The sequence below is a fragment of the Protomyctophum bolini genome (genome assembly GCF_963924005.1).
Source record: "Protomyctophum bolini genome assembly, chromosome: 3".
In the NCBI taxonomy this organism is placed as follows: domain Eukaryota; kingdom Metazoa; phylum Chordata; class Actinopteri; order Myctophiformes; family Myctophidae; genus Protomyctophum; species Protomyctophum bolini.
In genome coordinates, this window is record NC_137864.1 from 45,255,979 (window position 1) to 45,281,324 (window position 25,346).

The following is a 25,346-nucleotide window of genomic DNA, read 5'->3' on the forward strand; positions in this document are numbered from 1 at the left end:
TGTGTGTGAGTGAGTGAGTGGTGCCAAGGAGAGGACACAGGCTGAGATGAGGAGGAGCGCTTATCTCGACTCGGCCCGTCTGTCGGTCGTCGTCGCTGCATATGACATGTCGCCCAGGATGTTCGTGACCACAACAAGGACCACCTTACTGGATGTTGGGGAAAACGTGGACTGATTATTATTATTATTTTGCACTTTTCTTTTTGCCTGTCGGAGCGGCTACAGGTGTCACCGTTCACCAACTCGTCTCCCTAATTAGGACCAGGCAACACTTTGAAACAGACCTATTTTTTATTCTTGTTCTTATTCTTTTGTAACTTTAAAAAAATAAATAGTGTTATTACTGTTATTATTCATTTAATGGGACTGTTGTGGAGATCGACGTGGCTGCTGTTGTTTCTGTGCCGGTGCATGGTGCATGCAGCCAGCGGGGACCACGGCGCCCTCCCCGGGGAGGACTCCTCCTCCTCCCGGGGGGAGCTGCAGGAGGACCAGGGCTCCTCCAGGGGGCCCGGCGGCGGACAGAGGTCGCGGTCCCCGCCGCCCGTGGAGCCGCTAGACTTTGGTTTCGTCCCGGCGGGAGTGTACGACACGCACGCCTACTATGAGCCCGGCGCCATAGGGATTCTATTCCACGTGGTCCACGCGTTTCTGTACGTCGTTCAACCGCACCCCTTCCCAAAAGGTAAGGTTTTAATTAATTAAACTTATTAAGTGTGTGTGTGTGTGTGTGTGTGTGTGTGTGTGTGTGTGTGTGCGCGCGTGCATGTTAGTAGGCCTACAACAGCAGCCTGGTCAAGTTAAAAAACAAAGTCCATCTTCTGAAACCTCTGGCCCAAAGCCCCAAACTGACCTTTAATCAGCTAGAAAACAAATGTCCCCCCCTCTCTGTGTCTGTCAGACAGCTCTCTCAATTCAATTCAATTCAATTCAAAGGGCTTTATTGGCATGAGAAAACATACGTTTACATTGCCAAAGCAGAAAGAACAATACAACAATACAGCAATACAATCAAAACAAAAATTATGTACTTTGAAGGTCAGAATCTTCAATAGATCAACTTCTGTGTACCAAGATAACTCGATGCAGGTATAGTGCAGGAATATACACAATGATTAGTCTTTAGGGTGGTTGTGTTCCATTTGATATCCTTCTCCTATCACAGCAACTCACAAATCTTGCTGCTGTGTTTGCACATTGTTGTACTTCGCCCAGCAGATATGGGAGTTTTTTGTCATTGGTCATGTTTTCAAAATCTCTGTGTGTGGTTGTAATCTGTGGGAAGTATGTGTCTCTGATGTCTTGGTACAATGGACAGATGGTTAGGAAGTGTAGCTCGGTTTCCACTTCGTTTAGTGTGCAGTGGGTGCATAGTCTGTCTTCTCTCGGGATACAGGTCTGCCTATGACGGCCTTTCTCGATCGCGAGACTGTGCTCACTGAGTCTGTACCTAGTTAAGATTTTTCTTTGTTTTGGGTCGGTCACGGTTCTCAGGTATTCTGCCACTGTGTATTCTCTGTTTAGCGCCAGATAGCATTCTAGTTCTAGTCTCTCTCTCTCTCTCTCCATCTCTCTCCCTCCATCTCAGCATGGGGATTCGCCAGCTTTGAGGTTGGTAGCCTGTGCAGGCAGGCCCTTCCAGTAAATCTGCAGCCATCGTGACAAATCCTAACGGGACTCTCTAAGCGGCCGCATGACTCACGCGTTTAATGCCATTACTGTGGGGTTTGTCCAGGTGTCCGTCACAATGCTTTGTGGGTAAGGTCCTCCGGGCAGTGACCCTTACAGCAGTGTTATATACGATCAGATTAAAGTGATAAGCCCCCCTTGATCAATAGCTCATAACTCACTGATCTTCTACAGTCTACACGACTGGTTCCCAAACCAATGTTTCGGTTTCATTCATTTCATTTTTTATTTTTTATTTTATACATTGTAAAACAAAGAGTTTTCTTCGACGGGAGGCTGGCATCTCCCTTAGAGATATAGGGTGAGAAGTTCAGTCACACGAGAGAGACTCGGAGTAGAACCGCTGCTCCTTCGCCTGGAAAGGAGCCAGCTTAGGTGGTTCGGGCATCTGGTTAGGATGCCTCTCGGGCGTCTCCCTAGGGAGGTCCTCAATGCACATCCCACTGGGAGGAGACCCCGGGGCAGACCAAGGCGCAGTTGGAGGAAACACATCGACTCACTGGCCTTGGAACGTCTCGGAATCCCCCAGGAGGAAGTCACTAATGTTGCTCTGGAGAGGGAAGTCTGGAGCACTCTGGTGGAGCGGTTGCCACCAGACCCGACTACGGATAAGCGGTTGAAGATGAATGGATGGATGGATGTAAAACAAAGAAACAAACTCGTCTAATAAATAAATTGGGTCTCTTTTGGGTGACAGGCTAAAAAGTTTGGGAACACATACCCTCTACACACCCATGTGCTTTTAAAGAGATGGCGCTCATGCCAGGAGGTCGTGGTCATTGTATATTAGGCCTCATTTTATTAACGATTATTATTGCCTATCGATTGCTTTTTCAACTAATCGAATAATCGAGAAAAGCGTTTTCTTTCCAATTAAAATGTTTTTTTATATATCAACTTCGCCGCACAACACCAAATGCTCACAAGGCATTGCAATCACTATTTTAGATTTATATTTTTTATGTTTGCCACAATAATGGTTGCATGTCCAAAATAGGGATTGATAGGCCTAAATTATGTTTTATAACCCGTTAAATAATTTAAATAGTTTGATTAGATTTGCGCCCCTACTTAGTGTTCAGTCATAAAATACTAAATGATTGTGCGTGGCCAGAAATGTGTCTTTGGTTTCATCCCAGAACATAACATAATAAATCATGTATTCATATCAAAACGATACCGACATCAAAGGCACTTATTTCATCTTGGGATTTATAACGGCTCCTGCACATAAAATATAACTATGTTGAATGAGCACTCTGATTGCACAACTTTTGTTTATTTTGATTTGATGTTGTTGTGAAAGTCAGGCCTACTACAGTACACACCTGTTTGTAGTTCACAGTGTCGCACATCTTATATTATTTTTTACTCTGAAATAACTTGGCGTGAAAATCTATCTGGTCTGGGCTTATCCCCCAATGTCTCAAGATCCTGACAACGTCCCTGCCACAAAGATACAGTATAGTCTAGAAGGCTACAGCGTTTAATTCTAACCAAACACCCCTCCAGCTGATTGACTAAACCTGATTTATATTTAGCTTTTCGCTGTGAGCCAGTGTCGCGCAGCGAAAATAGCAGATCTGCAAGCTCACAATGCTGTCGTGCAGCTCGTGCTGCAATGCTTTGTGATCTTTTAGATCTGTCAATGCTGGCGCATATATATGCACAGCAGCCATATATTGTAATAACTCAGACTTAATTAGGCCAAAACGAATGTAGGCTACAACTCTAACCAATGGACCTGTAAGGATATAGCTACTGTATTTTGTACACACGGTTTCAGTTGATGTTGTCATCAACAACTCTTCACCTGCTGAAGAGTTGTGTGTGTGTGCGTGCGTGTGTGTGTGTGTGTGTGTGTGTGTGTGTGTGTGTGTGTGTGTGTGTCTGACCTAGTGGTTTATTGATGGTCTGTCTGTGTGCATATGGAGCTGTGAGTGGTCACGTTGGGTGGGACCTACGACAGCCAGTGTGGCAGCAGCCCAGCAATAGGATTGTGGGGTTTAAGATTGCTGCCATTTTGGTGTGCAGTCTTAGGGCAGGAGGCTGGGTAATCAATTAGCAGATCAGCGATTAGACGAGGGCTTTCTCAGTCACCTACATCACTACATAATACCATAATCCAAGCCAACCATATGCTGCTATAGCTGCCAACTGGGTGAGAGTGAGACTCGTTTCCAGCATTGCTTTGTAGTTCGGTTTGTAGTTATAGTTCCCGATCACGTTTCTTCTTTGGCTTCCAATCATTTGATTATACAGATTTTTCCCGATCCGATATTTATATATATTTTAGAACACTTATGCCATATCGCAATAGTACAATATCTAAAATTACAGACAATATCCAGTCTAATATCATGATTATATCCCGACAATAACCACCTATAGCCAGATATTATCACGCGACTACCTAACGTAAGTTAATACATTGACCAAAACACAACAAAAAAAGTATTCCATAAGTTCGCGCTGCATGGCTGCGTCTGGCCAGCTTGTCGGAAAACAAGGAAGTGAGTTGATCAAATCGAATCCATTTTCGGGTTTACTGCTTCGTCTATTTCTCGCTCAAATGGTTTCAAAAACATTTTGAGAGCAATGTTTAGCTGTAAATGACTTTGTATGTCATAGTGTGTGTGTGTGTGTGTTTACATGGCTGTCATGTTGGAAACGGCAGTAAATCAAGCGGGCGCAGCTGTTACTCAGAGGGTTTGATTAGGCAGAGGTCCGTTATACAGCGGAGCGGTCATTATCAACACATAACTCACCGCTGAATTCAGCGATTGACCAATCAGAATCAAGCATTCAACCAAGCCCATGTAATAAAGTAAATTAATTCACAAAACTAGCATAATTTGTATTGTTGAACTTATTTGTAATATATTAGCGCAACTTTCATTCAACTTTGACCCCTCTATCACATGGGACAAGTTTTGGGGCCTAGTTGGACATAGTTCCGTGTGATAGAGGGGTCAAAGATTAACGGAAGTTGCACTATATGGTAGAAATAGGTCAACAATACAAATGCTAGTTTTGTGAATTCATTTACTTTTAATGCGTGGCCCCCTGTGCCCCCCACAAAATGGGGAACTACTTAATATTTCACCAAAACCAGAGCAGAACTCCCACCACGGGACTCGGGCAATCAATTAATTACAGTTGCAACCACTATATTAATGGCAAGTATTTCAGAATCATACAGCTTAAAGTTAATAAATTCGGAACTATCCCTTTAACCCATTTTGAGCGGGAACCCCTTTTGGTGTTCGCATGCTTTAGCTATTGAAAAATAGCAGATCTACAAGCTCATAGCGCGCCACCGAGTGGCGCGCTATGAGCTTGTAGATCTGCTATTTATTTTTTTTAATCGATGAACCACTGACATAGAGACAGCTTTTTCAGAAAACTGTCAGGATGTAGAAGACATTTTTAGTCACTGGTGGTTGTACTTTCTGTTGGCAGAGAGAGTACCTGCATAGCCGTTGACCTGATATGTCGAACGGCCTGACGGGGTCACACGTCTGCTATCAGCGATAGGCTCCTAATACGTATATACACACAGAGTAACTCTTCCTACTTCCATCACAGGTGTTACCGATGATACTAATGAAGGCTCTGTTCCATTCTGGTCAAACAGAGTCATGCTGCTTTATTGTGCGTGTTGACGTTGACACAATAACTTAACACACTATACTATAATATCCTATAATAGCCAAATTGTCTATTTTAGTTCCATTTGTACGCTCTCAGAGTTATGGGGGTCCTTGCAATTAAAATGTTTGAGAACCACTGCACACTAAATGGTACAGAGCCTTAACCCATTCTGACCTGAGATCAGATTCTAAAAATGTCAGTCGTTCTTCAGATTTTTCAAAAATAGCAGACCTACAAGCTCGTATCGCGCCACTCGGTGGCGCGCTATGAGCTTGTAGATCTGCTATTTTTCAATAGCTAAAGCATAACATGATGCCAACACCAAAATGGGTGCCCGGTCAGAATGGGTTAATTATAGGTATCATCAGTAACACCTGTGAAGGAAGTTTGGAACGGGTGCTGGAAGATGGAAGAGTTATTCTGTGTGCATATTATATAGAGCATACTCCAGTGACAGAGGCTCTGAATCACAAGTCAGAATGTCTGGGTTTTATCAGAGAGGATCTCAGGTAAGCCTCTGATTGTCTTGAGATGTATAACAGAAGACTTTGATTGGTCCTTAACCCATTTAGACCTGAAGACGATTCTACTATGTTTCTATTTCTTATCGTTCTCAAACATTTTCATGTCAAGGACCCCCAAAAATTATATGTAATTGGCCTCCGACCCCATCTCAAAATATGTTGTTCCAGGGACCCCCCCCCAGAAGCAAATATTTGGGTTAAAAACGGACGCTCTGAAAGAAAAATGGCAGATCTACAAGCTCGTAGCACGTGCTATGAGCTTGTAGATTTGCTATTTTTCAATAGTTAAAGTATAACACATAATGCTTAACACCAAAAGTTTTTTTTAGTTTTGAGGCAGATGTCATATATCTTTCTAATCGTCTGGCTACTGCGAGCATAGGCATAGAAAGGTAGACGCATCATTCGCCGCTGCAATTTCATTGGAGCGACCTTTATCGAACCGAGGGCGGAAGTGCGCCCATAGAGTTATATGGACATGAGCGTCACGGCGGCGTCCAGTCACGTGACTCACCTCCCTTCCTTGGCACCGACACGGAAGCTTGCCCTCACTATGCATGACTGCAAGTCGTGCAAGACTCCCCTCACCTTTAGCACACCGAACCAAAATGTCCTGATCTTCATTTCATGTACTGTAAGTTTAAGTAGTGGTGTGAGCTGTGATTGGTCTAGTAGTGTATGTGATGTCACTGTACTCCTGGATTCAAGTTCTCAGTCGCCACTAAGACTGATTTCAGTCATTTGGATTCCATAGAATGGGCTGTATTTTGCGTGTCTTAAGTACCAGGTCTTATTCCCTAACTTGAGTAAACTAAAGACCTGGAGGCGTGATCAATGCTCTTTGGACACTCAGAATAGCCAAATGGCATTGATCACGCCTCCAGGTCTTTAGTTTACTCAAGTTAGGGAATAAGACCTGGTACTTAAGACACGCAAAATACAGCCCCATGTCTTCTAATGGAAGCAATGTATAATGTGCAGCGAAGATATCCGATCTACAAGCTCTGAGTGCAGCGCAGGCTTTCGATAGGCTATTTTCTAAACTAGAGATATATTCAGAAGCGTCTTCCGTAGTTTCGGATATTTCGTGTGAAAGTGTTAATTGTTTAGAGCTACTGTAGATATACAGTACATGGGCACATACAGTATACAAGATACGCATAAAGAAGCCCTGTTCCAGACAGCTTGGCCTTTGGCTGTCAGTGGTTATATAAGTGAAGAAGACAGTGTTGAGTTCTTTGTTTTTTATTGTTGTCAATGCAGGGTCTTCTCTTACATACAGTACACACCTGCTCAGGTGTGCAAACCCCCAGGTGTGCAACTGCAAAGGCTTTATTGTTTAAAGAAATAGATCATCCTGAAGCTGCCTCATCTCTGGACCCATGTGTCTGAGGTATAAGCTACTGTATATGTCACTCTTCATCTCTGGACCCATGTGTCTGAGGTATAAGCTACTGTATATGTCACTCTTCATCTGGACCCATGTGTCTGAGGTATAAGCTACTGTATATGTCACTCTTCATCTCTGGACCCATGGGTCTGAGGTATAAGCTGTATGTCACTCTTCCCTCCCCTCCCATCTGTAACCTGGCTTACAAGAACAGCGTCTTCTGAGTCATCATCTGAAACTCTTGAAGGCAGAGGTGTTTGCTGTCTAGACATCTCATCAATTAAATGATCAGGACTATACTGATATGACTGATTATCATATACAATGATCAGGACTATACTGATATGACTGATTATCATATACAATGATCAGGACTATACTGATATGACTGATTATCATATACAATGCGTAGAACTACGGTGTTTTAACCGTGTTGGAGGTACAGTACGGTGCCTCAAGGGTCAAAACGACGTCATGTTTAACCTTGAATAGAACCTTGTTTTCTTCTATGTATTCATTTCAATACATTCTGCTTATAGCCTACTCAAGTGTCAAGAAGCAAGGAAAGCACAACTGTTCATTATGTCATCATTGTCTCCTGCACTTCCTTCCCAGCGTTCCCTCTTTCCGTCAGACTCAGCCATTATTGTATATAGGCCAGATGTATCTGTAAAGGTTGTAGTTGTAGTTGTAGTTTTGTCCACACAGGCTAGATCAGAGAAGATTATTGATAGCGTGGCTAATGCTAACCCATTTTGGGGCGGAACCCCTTTTGGTGTTTTAAACATTATGTTATAATTTATCTATTGAAAAATGGCAGATCTACAAGCTCGCAGCTCGTAGGTCTGCTATTTTTGAAAAATCATGAACATGTAGTGCAAAGCTTTGAATATACTCTTTCAGAGCGAACGTTTTTAACTCAAATCTTTGCTTCGGGGTCAGTGGCCAATTTCATATATTTTTGACATGAAATATTGAGAACCACTGATCTAGTAACATTAGGTTTTTCAGAAAAAAAGACATTTTAAAAAAGACATTTTAAAATGGCCATGCTAGCCCCCACACGGAATTGCCCAAACAGGAACACGCTGAAAATGGGTCATAATGTACTACTATGATGTGTTCTACTGTTAAATATACTGTACGAGCTGTTCTTCAGGAAGAAAGTGTGACATGTCTGCCTCAAGGGAAGATCACATTCACAATAGATGTTAGGTGAGACCGTGGAAGATTATGAGACCCTTTTGGGACAATTCTTCTCTAAAGATTGTATAACGCTTAACCTGGACAGCACACAATTATGAGTAGTATTTTGATAATACCTTCCTTGAAGGCGATAAAACTTTAATAACATATTATATGTCACAATACTTTGTGAGTTGTCTTAATACCCTATGATGTATTGTACATTATTTACATTAGTGATGAGGCGTTATAGGTTTGATTATAACACTTAATAAGAATATTAACACTCAATCGTCTATTTTCACAATTTTGTTCTCTTTCTTAGGTAGTATTTGACAGTTTGGTCAAAGTTATAATTTCTTTATGGTAGTTTGTTGGTTACTTTAGTGTACTTACCTACATTTATTTGAAAACGTTATAGTTACTATAGTTACTTTGTAGATTTAGAATATTATTACAAAACATACATAAAACCACTTCAGTCCAATATGCATTTCGGCCATTTGAAAATCGCCGCTCTACAAGCTCACTATGAGTCGGGATGCGACGCGTCACGCATGTGCTGAACATGTGCTGAACATGTGCTGAACATGTGCTGACTGCTGATTCTTTCTTATACGGTACTGCACATGTCTGCTCATATTTATCTATCTATGAGTTTGTCTTAACTTCGTACTGTAATTACCCCTCGTTTGGATGCGAGAGCTGGGGACGCAGATTACCTCTTATTCACCTGGACTGGAGCCTTCACCTTTTGAACTCGGCTTGTCTTTGTTCTCATATTTATCTTCGCCAGACATGAATGGCCGGGCGACGGGGAGATAATGTTTTCACCCATGTGTGTCCCTCCTCCGTCCGTCTGTGTGTCTTGTTGTCTGTCTGACAGTGAGCAGCTAATATTCGGCACTGCCGGAACGAGGTACACATAGTGCATGCATAAACTTTCCTTATCTGGTTTCAGTATGTATACACTATACAGTATATGCATTTTCTCTGTTATTAAGGTTATTGTAGCGGTCAATTTGTATTGGGGGTGGGGTCGCGAGACATGGCCAAAGCATTTCCGGGGGTCCCGCAGCCAAAAATGTTGAGAACCCCCGGTCTATAACATAATACAATAACACAATAAATAACCCCCGGGCTATAACATAATACAATAACACAATAAAGAAGAAATAAATCCTTAGAGTATGAAGCTACTCTCCATGATAGGCCTCGCTCATTTCCACACGTCAGGCCATTTTACACTTTTTTTTATTACTGCTCCTACATAATAAAGAATTATAGGCAAAAATATAATGCCTCATGATTGTTGACACAACATCATAAGGCATTATGAAGGCTTTTTGCAACTATTATAAAGTTATAACACATTATAGCTACATTATAATTAGGGATGTCCCGATTTTTTTCGCTTCCGATCCCGATACCTCGATTTCTCTGTTACCGATACCGATACCATGCAGTGTCGTGATCTCATGTTGTGTTTATAGCCATCTAGCTATATATCTCGTGTTGTGTTTATAGCCATCTAGCTATATATCTCATGTTGTGTTTATAGCCATCTAGCTATATATCTCATGTTGTGTTTATAGCCATCTAGCTATATATCTCATGTTGTGTTTATAGCCATCTAGCTATATATCTCATGTTGTGTTTATAGCCATCTAGCTATATATCTCATGTTGTGTTTATAGCCATCTAGCTATATATCTCGTGTTGTGTTCATAGCCATCTAGCTATATATCTCATGTTGTGTTTATAGCCATCTAGCTATATATCTCGTGTTGTGTTTATAGCCATCTAGCTATATATCTCGTGTTGTGTTTATAGCCATCTAGCTATATATCTCGTGTTGTGTTTATAGCCATCTAGCTATATATCTCATGTTGTGTTTATAGCCATCTAGCTATATATCTCATGTTGTGTTTATAGCCATCTAGCTATATATCTCGTGTTGTGTTTATAGCCATCTAGCTATATATCTCGTGTTGTGTTTATAGCCATCTAGCTATATATCTCGTGTTGTGTTTATAGCCATCTAGCTATATATCTCGTGTTGTGTTTATAGCCATCTAGCTATATATCTCATGTTGTGTTTATAGCCATCTAGCTATATATCTCATGTTGTGTTTATAGCCATCTAGCTATATATCTCTTGTTGTGTTTATAGCCATCTAGCTATATATCTCGTGTTGTGTTTATAGCCATCTAGCTATATATCTCGTGTTGTGTTTATAGCCATCTAGCTATATATCTCATGTTGTGTTTATAGCCATCTAGCTATATATCTCGTGTTGTGTTTATAGCCATCTAGCTATATATCTCGTGTTGTGTTTATAGCCATCTAGCTATATATCTCATGTTGTGTTTATAGCCATCTAGCTATATATCTCGTGTTGTGTTTATAGCAGACTCCTCACTCAAATGTGCACTTGCAGTTTGGGGAACTCTAAAGCAAACTCCACATGTCCCAACATTTTATTTACCTGCCATAGTGTCAACCCCTTACCCCTGTGTCAGATCGGTGGTTAGACTGGCATAGTGTCAACCCCTTACCCCTGTGTCAGATCGGTGGTTAGACTGGCATATAGTGTCAACCCCTTACCCCTGTGTCAGATCGGTGGTTAGACTGGCATAGTGTCAACCCCTTACCCCTGTGTCAGATCGGTGGTTAGACTGGCATAGTGTCAACCCCTTACCCCTGTGTCAGATCGGTGGTTAGACTGGCATAGTGTCAACTGTCAACCCCTTACCCCTGTGTCAGATCGGTGGTTAGACTGGCATAGTGTCAACTGTCAACCCCTTACCCCTGTGTCAGATCGGTGGTTAGACTGGCATAGTGTCAACCCCTTACCCCTGTGTCAGATCGGTGGTTAGACTGGCATAGTGTCAACCCCTTACCCCTGTGTCAGATCGGTGGTTAGACTGGCATATAGTGTCAACCCCTTACCCCTGTGTCAGATCGGTGGTTAGACTGGCATAGTGTCAACCCCTTACCCCTGTGTGGGATCGGTGGTTAGACTGGCATAGTGTCAACCCCTTACCCCTGTGTCAGATCGGTGGTTAGACTGGCATAGTGTCAACCCCTTACCCCTGTGTCGGATCGGTGGTTAGACTGGCATAGTGTCAACCCCTTACCCCTGTGTCGGATCGGTGGTTAGACTGGCATAGTGTCAACCCCTTACCCCTGTGTCAGATCGGTGGTTAGACTGGCATATTCACCGATACCGATATGACCCGATATGACAAATAAGGGCCGATCCGAACCTGCTGTGGAGCCTGCATGCGCTGCTTGATTTACGGCTGTATCCAACAGGTCAGCCATGTAACTTACATGGCTGTAACTTATATGTCCTATGGGACATACAGTATAAAGGCTTCAATGAGCGCTCTCCATTGCATCCCATCCCTGGCAGCATGTTGCGCCTCTCCTCTCCCCAGGACAGGTTCATCTGTTCCAGCTCCTGTGTCACAGTTCTGCGCCAGGTGGTTTTGGGCCATGTAAACACACATACAATGTCATTTACAGCTAAACATTGCTCTCATAGATGTTTTTGAAAACATTTGACGCGAGAAATAGACGTTGCAGTACCAGAAAATCCTCCACAGTATAGTAAACAGGAATATACATATCTCTGTCTGTACACAAAGACGTGTCTACAGATATGTCTATCCTCGGCTCGTAATACTAGATAATAGGATTTACACTGTTATGCGAATACTGTGTACATAATTAGGCATGTTTACAGCATGTATCCTCATATCACATATAACTCGGGTACATCTATATTAAAGCACCTGGGCAGGATTGACTGGACTTTAACTCAAGTGGCTTGTTTAAAAAATAAAATAAAAATAGAATACACAGAAGTCCTGAGGCCGATTCTAAAAATGTCTTCTAAATCCTAGCCGTTTTCTGGGAAAATGTATGTAAGGGATAATTGCGACCTAGCAGATCATGTCTGTGTGTCCGTCCCCCCTTTGTGCCCATATATGGAGCTGAGTGATTTGTTTGTCATTGATGCAACACACTCCATATTTGGACGTATAGCTGCTTTGGGGACTCCTTACAGTATATGGTTATGGCTGAGTCATGGTGAATTGTTATTGCAATTTACGATCTGTGTTCGCTTCCCGCGTTTGCGCGTCTTACTCGTGTATTAGTGCTTAGTGGTCATTGTGTATAGATAATTATATCACTGACAGGCTATATAAACAATAAATATATAAACAATGACCACTCAGCCATATCCCGCTTATTACACATAGCTACTTAATACATAAATTAATAAATTGACCCGAAACACAACAAAACGAGATATGTCCTTGCTTGCGGTAATGAAAGTACTCCATGAGTGTCGTGCTGGCCGGCCAGAAGCAAAGATTTGAGTTAAAGATGTTCGCTTTAAAAGAATATATATCAGATTTACACTAATCTTAACAATCTGCTATTTTTTTAATTGCCAAGTATAAAATAATGCTTTCTTTCTAGCTCAAATGCTTTCCCAGTTTGAGTGGGTTAAAAAAGAGAACGTCTGTCATCGGTGAATACAGCCCGACTGGAGGTCAGGGTTTGGCTTTTTGTATAGATGTCTCACAGGCCACTGTTGTCTTATTATGTCACACATACTGTAAGGACCTTATAAAACATCCATGGCTAAATGCCAACGCTATCCATGACAGTCCGTCTTGTCACAGCGTTGTTCTCCTATTTCCATTGTGTTTTGTTCTCTGTGTGGTAGAGTCACGTATACTGACTGAACGTATCCTCCATTGGCCTTAAGACACAAAGCGAGAGTGACAAGAGTTATTGTATTTCTCTGTGTGGTGTGGTGCGGTGGCGGTGGTGGTGTGTAATAAATAAGGCAGGGAGAGTCATGTCGGGTTGCATAAGGCCCCGGTGGGCCACGCCTTGCAGTATAATCCCCAGCAGCAGGTCAGGGTAGAGGATTGGGATAGCCTATATTTACCCCCATTAAGAGGGTTATTGCTCTGATATCGCTGCACCTACAGGTATCTACTGTAGCAGCTACCGGTGTTTTGCAGGAGAAATAAGCAACCGGGTCTATGAAAACAAGCCTTTTAGACCACATGAGCACTCTAAGCCTATACGCATTGGCTATTTAAAAATAACAGATCTACAAGCTCGGTGTGATGCGACACGTTGTTTTGTCAGCTTGTACTAGATCTGTTATTTTTAAATAGCCAATGCATAGGTTTAGAGATCTGCTATTTTCAAACAAATCCTTTTTAAAGAAGCGAAACATTTAGAATATAATATATTTTTCGAAACATTTTAACATGGCACAAATCTGGAGTGCATAAAGTGTGATGTGATGCCTCTTGGAACTATGACTGGTGGCCTTCTATTGGAATTGTTTCTTTATTGTCAATGTACTGTCTGTCTGTCTGTCTGTCTGTCCGTCCATCCATCCATCTATCTATCTATCTATCTATCTATCTATCTATCTATCTATCTATCTATCTATCTATCTATCTATCTATCTATCTATCTATCTATCTATCTATCTATCTATTCCTAAAAAATAAACGATATACAGCAGAGTAGTATTATAATTTTGAGACGTAGAAGTTAAACGTGTACTGTAGTGAGACGGTAGCGTTGTTTGAGCATTGTAGAAGTGAGATGGTCAACGTTGTCCTATTTCCCAAAGTAGGATTAGAAGTTCAGCCATAAAAAGATTATAATCTTTACAAAAAAAGACCCTCCCCCGCCACAGGTACATCTAGCCAACACCCCCCCCCCCCCCCCTGCCCCCAATAAAATAAAATAAATGTAGCCATACACGCTGGTCGAGTATATGAATGGTGCTTCTAAATGCAGTTATTATATAGCCTTATTTGCATGCAGGTGTTGCACACACAACATCTTTGTGACATATGTTGTGAGCTTGTAAATCTGCTATTTTTGGTGCTGGCTCCCAACCAAGTATAACATCACGGATCACGCCGGCCGGGCGGGCGGGCGGGGTCATGCTTTATTCAACTAGCTGTTTAGTACCCCCTACAATATGTTCATTTCCCCTGTGCTAGCTCGCTATGGCTCTTATACTGGGTCAGTGAGCTAAGCTGTCTAAGCTTAGTTACTCAGGGTGGCTAATGCTAAGTAGCTGGGGCAACAGGTGGCAAAGACACAACTCCTCGGATATAGACTTGTGTTTATTTTGTAGGTTTTCTGTCTCTTTATTATTTGCTTTCAAATGCTTTAGCATACTTAAAAATGACCCCCCCCCCCCCTAGTCTTATCTATAGACTAGTTCTCAAATTTGGTAACTAGCGTGTGTGTGTGTGTGTGTGTGTGTGTGTGGGGGGGGGGGGTGTTTAGTTTAGTTTAGGCCTAAGTGGCGTATCCCTTTTCTTTTGTGGGAAAAATGTTGACAGGATTATCCATATCCCCAACCTCCCTTTTCACTAATGGAAAGGGTTAATTACAGTGACTTTACTTCCAGAATATATAGCCTATCCAGAATTTAGCTGAGAACGTTTGCACCTTCAAAAAACATTTGTACCTTCAAAGTAGACACTAAGATTATTAAATATTATTGTTGTTTTTTTATTTAATTTAACACTGTCTGCAACCTTGTCTTCTAGGCTAGCTGTTGCATATGGAGTAGTTGAACAACATGATTGCAAATTTTGCATGCACATGAACTTAATACTTTGTTGTGTACATTTGTAAATTTGACATAATGGGGGAAAAAAATGATATTTGCATTCAGAAAAATGTGCTTCAACAAGGTCATTCAAACTAAACCATTCTATACCTTGTCTTCACCCTTTAACCCATTCTGACCTGTGATCAGATTCATACGAGGTTTCCACTGGACACACACTGGTCTGATGAGCCCATTCTGACCTGAGATCAGATTCTAAAAATGTCAGTCGTTCTTCGATTTTTCAAAAATTAGCAGACCTACAAGCTCGTAGCGCGCCACTCGGTGGCGCGCTATGAGCTTGTAGATCTGCTATTTTTCAATAGCTAAAGCATAACATGATGCCAACACCAAAACGGGTTCCCGTTCAGAATGGGTTAACCAAAATCACTGGTTTCCTACTTTGCTCCTTTTCAAAAAGATTGAGGCAATCCATTGTTTTGTTTTTTAACCGAATTGGTATCTACCCATCTCATTGGGAATCCTATGTTCTTAACAGAGCTCACGCAGATCTGCTAGAAACCTAGACCTTTCCATGGGTGATGTGACAGGGCTCTGGACTTTGATCTGCTTCTATGTTTTGCTTTGAGCCAAATGTCAGAGGCTAATTCTTCTTTATAATTGTTTAGTGTGCACACTAGGCGCTATATCCTAATCTTAAACCACAAAATATATATTTCGATTAGTTTAGTAAAAACAACTGGAACAGGAACACACCACCAGAGGTAGTGTAAGTTATAGTTTTTTTGGTTAAAACAAAAAGGTTTTTGTTAAAGCATTATATTCTAATCATTGCTATAGACTGTTCTCTCCAGCTCTTTGATAAACAGAAAAGACATATTCAGGTAGCTGACAACGTCTCAGCCGAGCAGGAGAGCAGGAGAGAGTAACCATTTATCAGCTTCCTTTTTATGTTCCTGTTCCAATTTTGTCTGAGTTCTCCATCCTGATTGGATAAATTCAGGATACCTGACCTGAAAATGCCTTTTATGTTTAATAAAAAGCTTGAGAGACATACTGTACAAACTCCTTTTACTGAACAAACACTCTATAGCAAAGAGTACTATGACAATATAGAGCTATTTAACACTTATTTTAACCAAAGAAAATCACTTAACATATCTTTAAACCAGTGTGTGTGTGTGTGTGTGTGTGTGTGTGTGTGTGTGTGTGTGTGTGTGTGTGTGTGTGTGTGTGTGTGTGTGTGTGTGTGTGCGCGCGTAAAAAACAAAACAGTGCACTAAAATATGTATCTGAAAACATTTTAGGTGAGAATTGGCAATGCAGTAACATAAACATGCTTCAACACTCCCTCTCTCTCTCTCTCTCTCTCTCTCTCTCTCTCTCTCTCTGCCTTGCGGCACACAAGTGCCGACAGCAGAAGGTATCCCATAGGTCAGAGGGGACGGAAAGGTCAGCTTAGACTGTGATTGCTTGAGACACAACCAATCTGTTTTACTGGTAGTATCTATCCATCTATGGGCGGCAGTGGCTCAGGGGTAGAGTGGCTGGATAGTAACCACAAGGTTGCCAGTTCGAACCCTGTGGGCTCCCCCAGAGTTAGTGTCGAAGTGTCCTTGAGCAAGACACTGAACCCCGATGTGCTGGTTGGTGCCTTGGTTTCCGCCGCCATCGGTGTATGAATGTGTGTGTGAATGGGTGAATTGATGCACAATCTGTGTAAAGCGCCTTGGATAAAGGCGCTCTATAAATTTACCCTGCTTTACTAGAACTGTGTATATTGTATGTCATGTTGCATTTTAACAGAATAATACAAGAAATATATGATTTAACCATATGAAACTATGTGATACTTTCATATACAGTATGAGCTGCACAATTGTCTTAAAATGATGTCATCCTCAATACAGTAATATGGGAAAGAAATCTATTTCTCCCCCTCTTTTCCCCCCCCAGATCTGATGGTCAAAGTGGTACAACAGAACATGGGGGGACTCAAACTAGAAGAATGGAGGAAGGTAGGTGTCATCTCAACTTTGATTGATTGATTGATTACTTTATTAAAAAGTTTGATGCAAGTACAAGTCCATTGTGGTGTATTCAATTCATCAAGAGCTCAGAGGCTGCAGAGTTGTTGATAAACTAGGAGAACCTGCCGAAAGATTGAGTTCTTTGATTGACTTTCGTGATCCTATTTGATGCCATCTTTCACTGCTTATCCGACCGACTCCATGCCGCCATTGCCGGGCACTCCATCCCTCTGATCCTCGCAGGTTGAGGTTGGTCTCATATATGGGAATGCCCAGTGCGCACGGTCTCATACTGTATATGGGAATGCCCAGTGCGCACGGTCTCTAATATAACATATGAGAGACCGTGCGCGCTGGGCATTTCCCATATTATGGGAAAGCCCAGCTCGCACGGCACTCCCTCGGGTCGTCTGTGACATGAGCGGCGACTTTGAAGTCGGTTCTCGACATAAATGAACATACACAGACGGACAGAGATTTTGCCTATTTATAAAATGTAAAAAAAAAAATGTTCAAGAAGTTAAAAGATTGTCTGGAAAATACTAGAACTGCATGCTCACAACGTGCCACGTGTCGCTTGTAGATCGGCTATTTTCAAATAGCTGATGTATATAGGTGTTAAGTGTTAAAGCTGATGCTTTACTCATTTGGCTATAGGGACCCCCTGGAACCCCCTCCTCAAGGTCTCCTGGGGGTCCCCGGACCCCCTGGAACCCCCTCCTCAAGGTCTCCTGGGGGTCCCTGGACCCCCTGGAACCCCCTCCTCAAGGTCTCCTGGGGGTCCCCGGAGGGTCCGGACCCCCTGGAACCCCCTCCTCAAGGTCTCCTGGGGGTCCCCGGACCCCCTGGAACCCCCTCCTCAAGGTCTCCTGGGGGTCCCCGGAGGGTCCCCGGACCCCCTGGAACCCCCTCCTCAAGGTCTCCTGGGGGTCCCCGGACCCCCTGGAACCCCCTCCTCAAGGTCTCCTGGGGGTCCCCGGACCCCCTGGAACCCCCTCCTCAAGGTCTCCTGGGGGTCCCCGGACCCCACTTTAAGAACCACTGCTATACTGTATAATAGAGCCTCCTGTTTGCTACCAACTCTTAATCTCCTGAGACACTGACCTTGTTATAATTGCCTGTGTGTGTGTGTGTGTGTGTGTGTGTGTGTGTGTGTGTGTGTGTGTGTGTGTGTGTGTGTGTGTGTGTGTGTGTGTGTGTGTGTGTGTGTGTGTTCTCCTGTGCATATACAGCCGGAGAACGTGGTGCTGTTACTGCAGGTAAAACATTCATTCATATCATGGTAAACAGTACTACTGTAACATCATCATATCATGGTAAACAGTACTGTAACATCATCATATCATGGTAAACAGTACTGTAACATGATAACATCATCATATCATGGTAAACAGTACTGTAACATCATCATATCATCATATCATGGTAAACAGTACTACTGTAACATCATCATAGCATCTGTGTCACATAATTATTGTCTAAATACTGTACATCACGAGGCCTCTTTTATTCTCCATAGTACAACTGTCGCTTGCTGACTGACAAGATCATTGTATAGACCTAGCCAGGGAAATAACAAACCTTATGAAACACAGGTCGGGTGCGGTAAAGGGTCAACATCTATTGGCTAAACGTCTAGTTAGTGCTTGATTGATTGATTGATAATTTTGACTCCACAATATAATGCAAACCGTACAGGATACAGTCAAAGCACAGAAGGGTCCAAGAAGACAGCACAGAGGAAAGGCCTTATTATATTTGACCAGAAAAGCAAAACCTTTCATGAATTAATAACGAAATCAAATTATTTTTTTCAGCAATGTCATGAAAAAGAAAAAGAAAAAAATCCATAAATTAGAACAAATATCGTTGTGATCTACCAGCTCACAACGTGGCGCAACGCGACACGTTGTCAGCTTGTAGATCTGCTATTTTCACTAGTTTGCGTCCCGGCCGGCCCGGCAGGCGAATTATCAAACTTCTGTTTTGGGTCACACGGGCTGAAAAGTTTGGGAACCTACTGTCCTAAACAACACCCCCCCCCCCCCCTGTGGCCAGGCCGTGTACTACGAGGCGGGCTTCATCGTTTGCGCGACGGTGGGCGTGCTGTTCCTGCTGCTCGTGCCCATCGTCGCCACGTGCTTCTGTCTGTGCCGCTGCTGCGACAACTGCGGCGGCGAGATGCACCAGAGGCAGAGGAAGAACGCCGACTGCCAGCGCGGCTTCTACACCGCCTCGCTGGTCGCCACCTCCGTCTTCATCACGTAAGTCATCCATGAATGTACTGTATGTACGGTATGTATTTCGTTTCAGACATAGATTGTGCATTGCATTCTCCCAATTAATCACACAACGATGCCAGCAACCTGCTCATCAGGAGCAATTATGGGTTCAGAGTCTTGCCCAAGGGCACTTTGACAGTAACTCTGGGGGAGCCCACAGGGATAAATATATAAATCTGCCATAAGGGTTCTTGCTCAAGGGCACTTTGGTGAGAAATGTCATAGCGACAAGGGAGTCTGGAACTGCCCTGTAAATGTTTACAAATCTACCCTTACAGGTCATACAGTACATCCATGGTCAGTCACGTACTTTGTTTTATTTATTTATTTCTCTCCTTTCCAATCGGCCACTTTGGCAGAGAGTATACCTCGTATACAAAACGGAACCAAATGTTCCCTCCCCCTGAACACCACGGGCCAATTGTGTTTGTACGGACGCTCGGCAAACGCACCACGGTGGATTCGAACCACACAACCTGGTGGGCAGCTACTTCACCGCTGCATCACCGGAGCTGGCAGTGCAGTGTGTTGTGATAGAGACTCAGAGAGGCAGAAGGGAATGAGCGGTGTGTACAGTGCAGTGCTGAGCGGTTAGCTGTTATTGATACTGTTGGCTGGCACTGAGAGAACCCTCTGTGTGCACGAGGGCTGTCCCATCTCACACACACACACACACACACACACACACAAAGCCGCACATGTACCGGTACGTGCGCACATGTGCAAGCGTGCACGCCAATGAAAAAGTGTACAAATGACCAGAAAGACGCATGCATGCGCACAAGCACATACACTCACACACACAAAATGTGATGAAATGTTGATGATGATGATGTTTGTCTGGTCCGGTTGTATTCTTTCAACCTCAGCAGCTGTCCACCTCTCTCGCTCTCGCTCTCCTATCAGGTTCTCTCTCTCTCTCTCTCTCTCTGTATCAGGGCTGTTCCCAGAGCAGTGACACAGTGATATAGTAGCTCTATTGTGGACATGAAAGCCAGTGTTGTTATTGTCAGTGGAAGGCTGAGCGTCCAGTCACACCGTCGCCTCTAGATGCCCGTCAGCTGTTATTATTCAGAACATCCTTTGAATTGGCCATAGATCTGTGCTGCCACGACTAAAATGTGACAATATCCATTATTCATAATCATCAATATTAAGCCTTCATTTGGTGAAAACAATTAAACATTGATCCGTTTTCTAACTGCAGCTGGTGTCATAAGTGATTAAAGGGGGCGTAGGTGATGTGATTTTATTGGGTATTAATTATTAAACGGGAATCTCCTTGTGACAGGCATACTGTACATACTGTACTAGGTAAACCAAGTGGTGATCCAAAAAACTGATCTTTGAGGAGTTCACTCTTGTGTTACACAATTGTTTTTCAATGATTCTTTAGCTTTCTTCCTTATTAGAGGATAGGCATTTGTTTGTGATTGAATACATTACATCTCTCATCAATCTCTCATATCAGAATCAAAGCTAAATGATCATTTGTGGTGGACAATGGATGGATGGATGGATGGATGGATGGATGGATGGGTGGATGGGTGGATGGATGGTTGGATGGTTGGATGGATGGATGATGGATGGATGGAGAGAAGGAGAAAGACAGAAGAGGGAGTCAAAACCACACAGACATAAGAGACTTTTCTTCTAGAGATAAACTATCTTTTTAGAGGAATACTGCCCTCTGCTGGTCAGCATTGGTTATCGCATCTGTCTACCTTACTAACCGTGTGTGTGACTGTGTGTGCGTGCGTGCGTGTGTGTGTGTATGTGCGTGTGCGTGTTTCAGTGTGGGGGTTCTGATAGCCTATGCTGCCAACCACAACGTCAGCGCTCAGGTGAAGAGCACCCGAAGACTGATCAACACCAACCTGAGAGACCTGAAGACCTTCGCTAACAACACACCGCCGGTATGACCAGCACACACACATTTCAACACACCGCCGGTATGACCAGCACACACACACATTTCAACACACCGCCGGTATGACCAGCACACACACATTTCAACACACCGCCGGTATGACCAGCACACACACATTTCAACACACCGCCGGTATGACCAGCACACACACATTTCAACACACCGCCGGTATGACCAGCACACACACATTTCAACACACCGCCGGTATGACCAGCACACACACATTTCAACACACCGCCGGTATGACCAGCACACACACATTTCAACACACCGCCGGTATGACCAGCACACACACATTTCAACACACCGCCGGTATGACCAGCACACACACATTTCAACACACCGCCGGTATGACCAGCACACACACATTTCAACACACCGCCGGTATGACCAGCACACACACATTTCAACACACCGCCGGTATGACCAGCACACACACATTTCAACACACCGCCGGTATGACCAGCACACACACATTTCAACACACCGCCGGTATGACCAGCACACACACATTTCAACACACCGCCGGTATGACCAGCACACACACATTTCAACACACCGCCGGTATGACCAGCACACACACATTTCAACACACCGCCGGTATGACCAGCACACACACATTTCAACACACCGCCGGTATGACCAGCACACACACATTTCAACACACCGCCGGTATGACCAGCACACACACATTTCAACACACCGCCGGTATGACCAGCACACACACATTTCAACACACCGCCGGTATGACCAGCACACACACATTTCAACACACCGCCGGTATGACCAGCACACACACATTTCAACACACCGCCGGTATGACCAGCACACACACATTTCAACACACCGCCGGTATGACCAGCACACACACATTTCAACACACCGCCGGTATGACCAGCACACACACATTTCAACACACCGCCGGTATGACCAGCACACACACATTTCAACACACCGCCGGTATGACCAGCACACACACATTTCAACACACCGCCGGTATGACCAGCACACACACATTTCAACACGCCACCGCCGCCAGCGGCGTCGAGTCCGGGGGTGCTTGAGGGCTGAAGCACCCGCTGACACAACGGGCGCGTTCGGAAATAGCGCACTGAGCGCACTGTGCAATGCAAACTAATAGGCGAGTGCGCTCCCGCACTGGGGGGCGGAGCGGGCGGGGGGGGCACCATATAGGGGTGCGCACGCTTTTCCGACACACCGAAGATCCGAAGCGGGGGGACATGCGATGCGATGCGAAAAAGCAATGGTCCGACATGCGCTGCTCCCGTGCTTGCGGTTAGGGTTAGGTTAGGATTGAGGTTTCGGATCAATAGTATGTCGGAACTAAAGCCTGCACCCACCATATATGGGATTTGTGAACTACTCTTACATCACAGTCCACAGGAAAATCTGAGAACTTGTTTGAGCCAAAAAAAATAAAGACCACAAAAATTCTACTGAATGTTAAAAGTTCAGTTTTTTGGGTGCAATTGAGCTCAGAAAATCTAATAAAAATAAAATGAGAAAAATTACCAAATCTTTTTTTTATTTCACAATCCCTTTAACAGGTAAGTACAGTTCAATACAAGATCTACTAAGGATTTAGACCCCAAGAAAACCTATATGTTTCAATTGGGGTCCTATTCCATTCATCAGAACATTACCTGTAATTGTATGTGTACATATATTTGTCAAAAGGATGAAACACATTGAGTTGCCATTTGTTGGGGCTGGGCATTGACATAGCAGGAGGTAACAGTGAGTGAACATACAGAAAGAATATAATGAATAATAATTTCCAATGTACTGCTAGACATCTAAAATAGCAAAAAAAAAGAGAAAAGAAATGGGTACTGCTACAAATGGAATGTGCTAGTGAATAGTTATAATTAGGTTATAATTAGGTCATTGATGTCCCTCTTGTCTTCCCTGTTCACAGCAAATTGAGTACCTGACAGCGCAGTACACCACAGCCAAGAACAAAGTGCTGTCAGACCTGGACAGTGAGTATCACCACCCGGCGACACACATCAAATGGTCACTATACGTACAGTAACCACTTAAACCCTGCCATTTTAGACCACTGGACTTGGGTTACAACTGTACTTTGACCACTTTTTTCGTCTACACCAGACGTCTCTTCGCCAGAAATAGCCGAGAAATCTATACAAGCTCACAATGCATCGCAACTATTTTTGGCTAGTCTGTCTTCCCCCCAGAATATGGACGTTGAAGTGGTTATAAACCCTTTATATTTTATATTTATGGTATAGCCATGCTCTGTATTTGGTCTGCTCCCTTTTCCCTTTACGGCGAATCTTTCTCTTTGATGAAAAATAGCCAATCTACAAGCTCACGACGCAACTCAGGGTGAGCTAACATTCACTTTGAGCTTACATTCACAATGGTGAATATTGTGAATGAATTTTAACCACATTAAACCTAGTCTCCTAGTGTTTGGGCATGTTTTTCAGGGGCGCTGGCCCCTCCTATGCCCAGCTTTGTGTGCTTGTGTGTACCCCATAGCGATGATATGATTGGCTGAGCACGGAATGTCAGGATAAAAAAGTGAGGACAGAAAAGTGATTGGCCAGGAATGTGATGATGTATGATGATAGGAGCGCCCCTCACTTCACACTTTTCCCCTTCTAAATAACAAAAATAGCCACAAATAGTCAAAATAGCTGTAATGTGATGTGTTGTGAGCTTGTAGATTGGCTATTCTTGCCATTCACCATAGTGAAAAGTATCTAGGTAATAGGCATGTAACGATATATCGTATATCGATATTAATCCCGACGATATTAATCGATTCATTGAAATAAAAAAAATAAAAAAGGGGGGCTAGTGTGTGATGTGAAATGTGAGCTTTAGTCATATTCCATCATATTCAAGTGCTTGAATATGCTTGAATAGAGACATGATAGTCACTTTCAGTAGTAGAGCACTGTAGAGGAGAGCTGTCTGTGACTGTGCCCAGGTGATGATGGTCGTTGATGCTCATCAAGGAAGGCAATTACGTTTCTGCACTGTCAAAAGTAATGCTACTTCTTTTGCAATGTAGTTAAATAAAATATCTCAGGGGGGAAGATAAATTATATAAAATTAAAAAAACTATTTTTTCTTTAAAAAAAATATTTTTTTTTAATATTGTGAAAAATCGTATCGTGAAGATTCGTGAACCTCATATTGTGATACGAATCGTATCGTGAGTTGAGTGAATCGCTACATGCCTACTAGGTATACATGTTTACTTTGCCTCCTTCCCAACCTGTTCACTCATCTTTCACCGTCCGTTCCCTCTCTCCGCTCCGCTCCTCTCGTCCTGTTCTGCCTGTCGTCCCTGTGTGTCGTCTCAGACATCGGACCGCTGCTGGGCGGTCGCATTCAGAGTCAGCTGGAGAGAGAGGTGGTTCCCTCGCTGGACACGGCTCTACGCATGGCAGGAGGTGAGACGAGGATCTGACGCTTGGTCAGAGACGGTCCCCGAGTGTTGCAGTATGACATTAACCCATTTTGGCCGCATTTTCATGATTTTTCAAAAATATCAGACCTACAAGCTATGAGCTTGTAGATCTGATATTTTTCAATAGCTAAAGTATAACATAATGCTTAGTTAAAACACCAAAAGGGGTTCCCGTTCAGAATGGGTTAAAGACCCCTTTTCCACCCGTTGGGAACCGGTTCAGTTCTTTTTGGTTCTTAGATCATGAGCCAGAACGTTAATTATGAATTGAGTGGGCAAAACCATACCTAATTTTGATTTGGTTTGTTATCACCATGACACTTTCCCAGTTGATTACTTACACGAAGACAATGATTTATTGTATTACAAATTAAAAAAATGTTAAATGTGAAAATGAGGCATTATGAAAATATGCCAAAAATAAATAATATGAAAAGGCTACTACTGTGGAAGGGTTATCATATATGAATTTACTTATTGATCCTATAAATAATTTAATATAGGTATAGTTTTGCCCACTCAATTCATTAACGTTCCAATTTTGGAGCTCTGGCTCAT

The 25,346-nt window shown here is 43.1% G+C and overlaps 1 protein-coding gene across 1 annotated transcript in view; it reads left to right on the plus strand.

Moving 5' to 3' along the window:
• Positions 1 to 411: 411 nt before the first annotated feature.
• Positions 412 to 25,346, plus strand: part of prom1b (prominin 1 b) — a gene marked incomplete at both ends in the record, with an annotated part of 58,335 nt that continues 33,400 nt past the window's right edge. The window contains 7 exons of the mRNA XM_080759075.1: positions 412 to 685; positions 17,037 to 17,098; positions 18,343 to 18,369; positions 19,169 to 19,374; positions 21,188 to 21,308; positions 23,262 to 23,325; positions 24,682 to 24,771. Of these exons, the coding sequence (XP_080615201.1) occupies positions 412 to 685; positions 17,037 to 17,098; positions 18,343 to 18,369; positions 19,169 to 19,374; positions 21,188 to 21,308; positions 23,262 to 23,325; positions 24,682 to 24,771 (844 nt within the window). The remainder of the gene's footprint in view (positions 686 to 17,036; positions 17,099 to 18,342; positions 18,370 to 19,168; positions 19,375 to 21,187; positions 21,309 to 23,261; positions 23,326 to 24,681; positions 24,772 to 25,346) is intronic.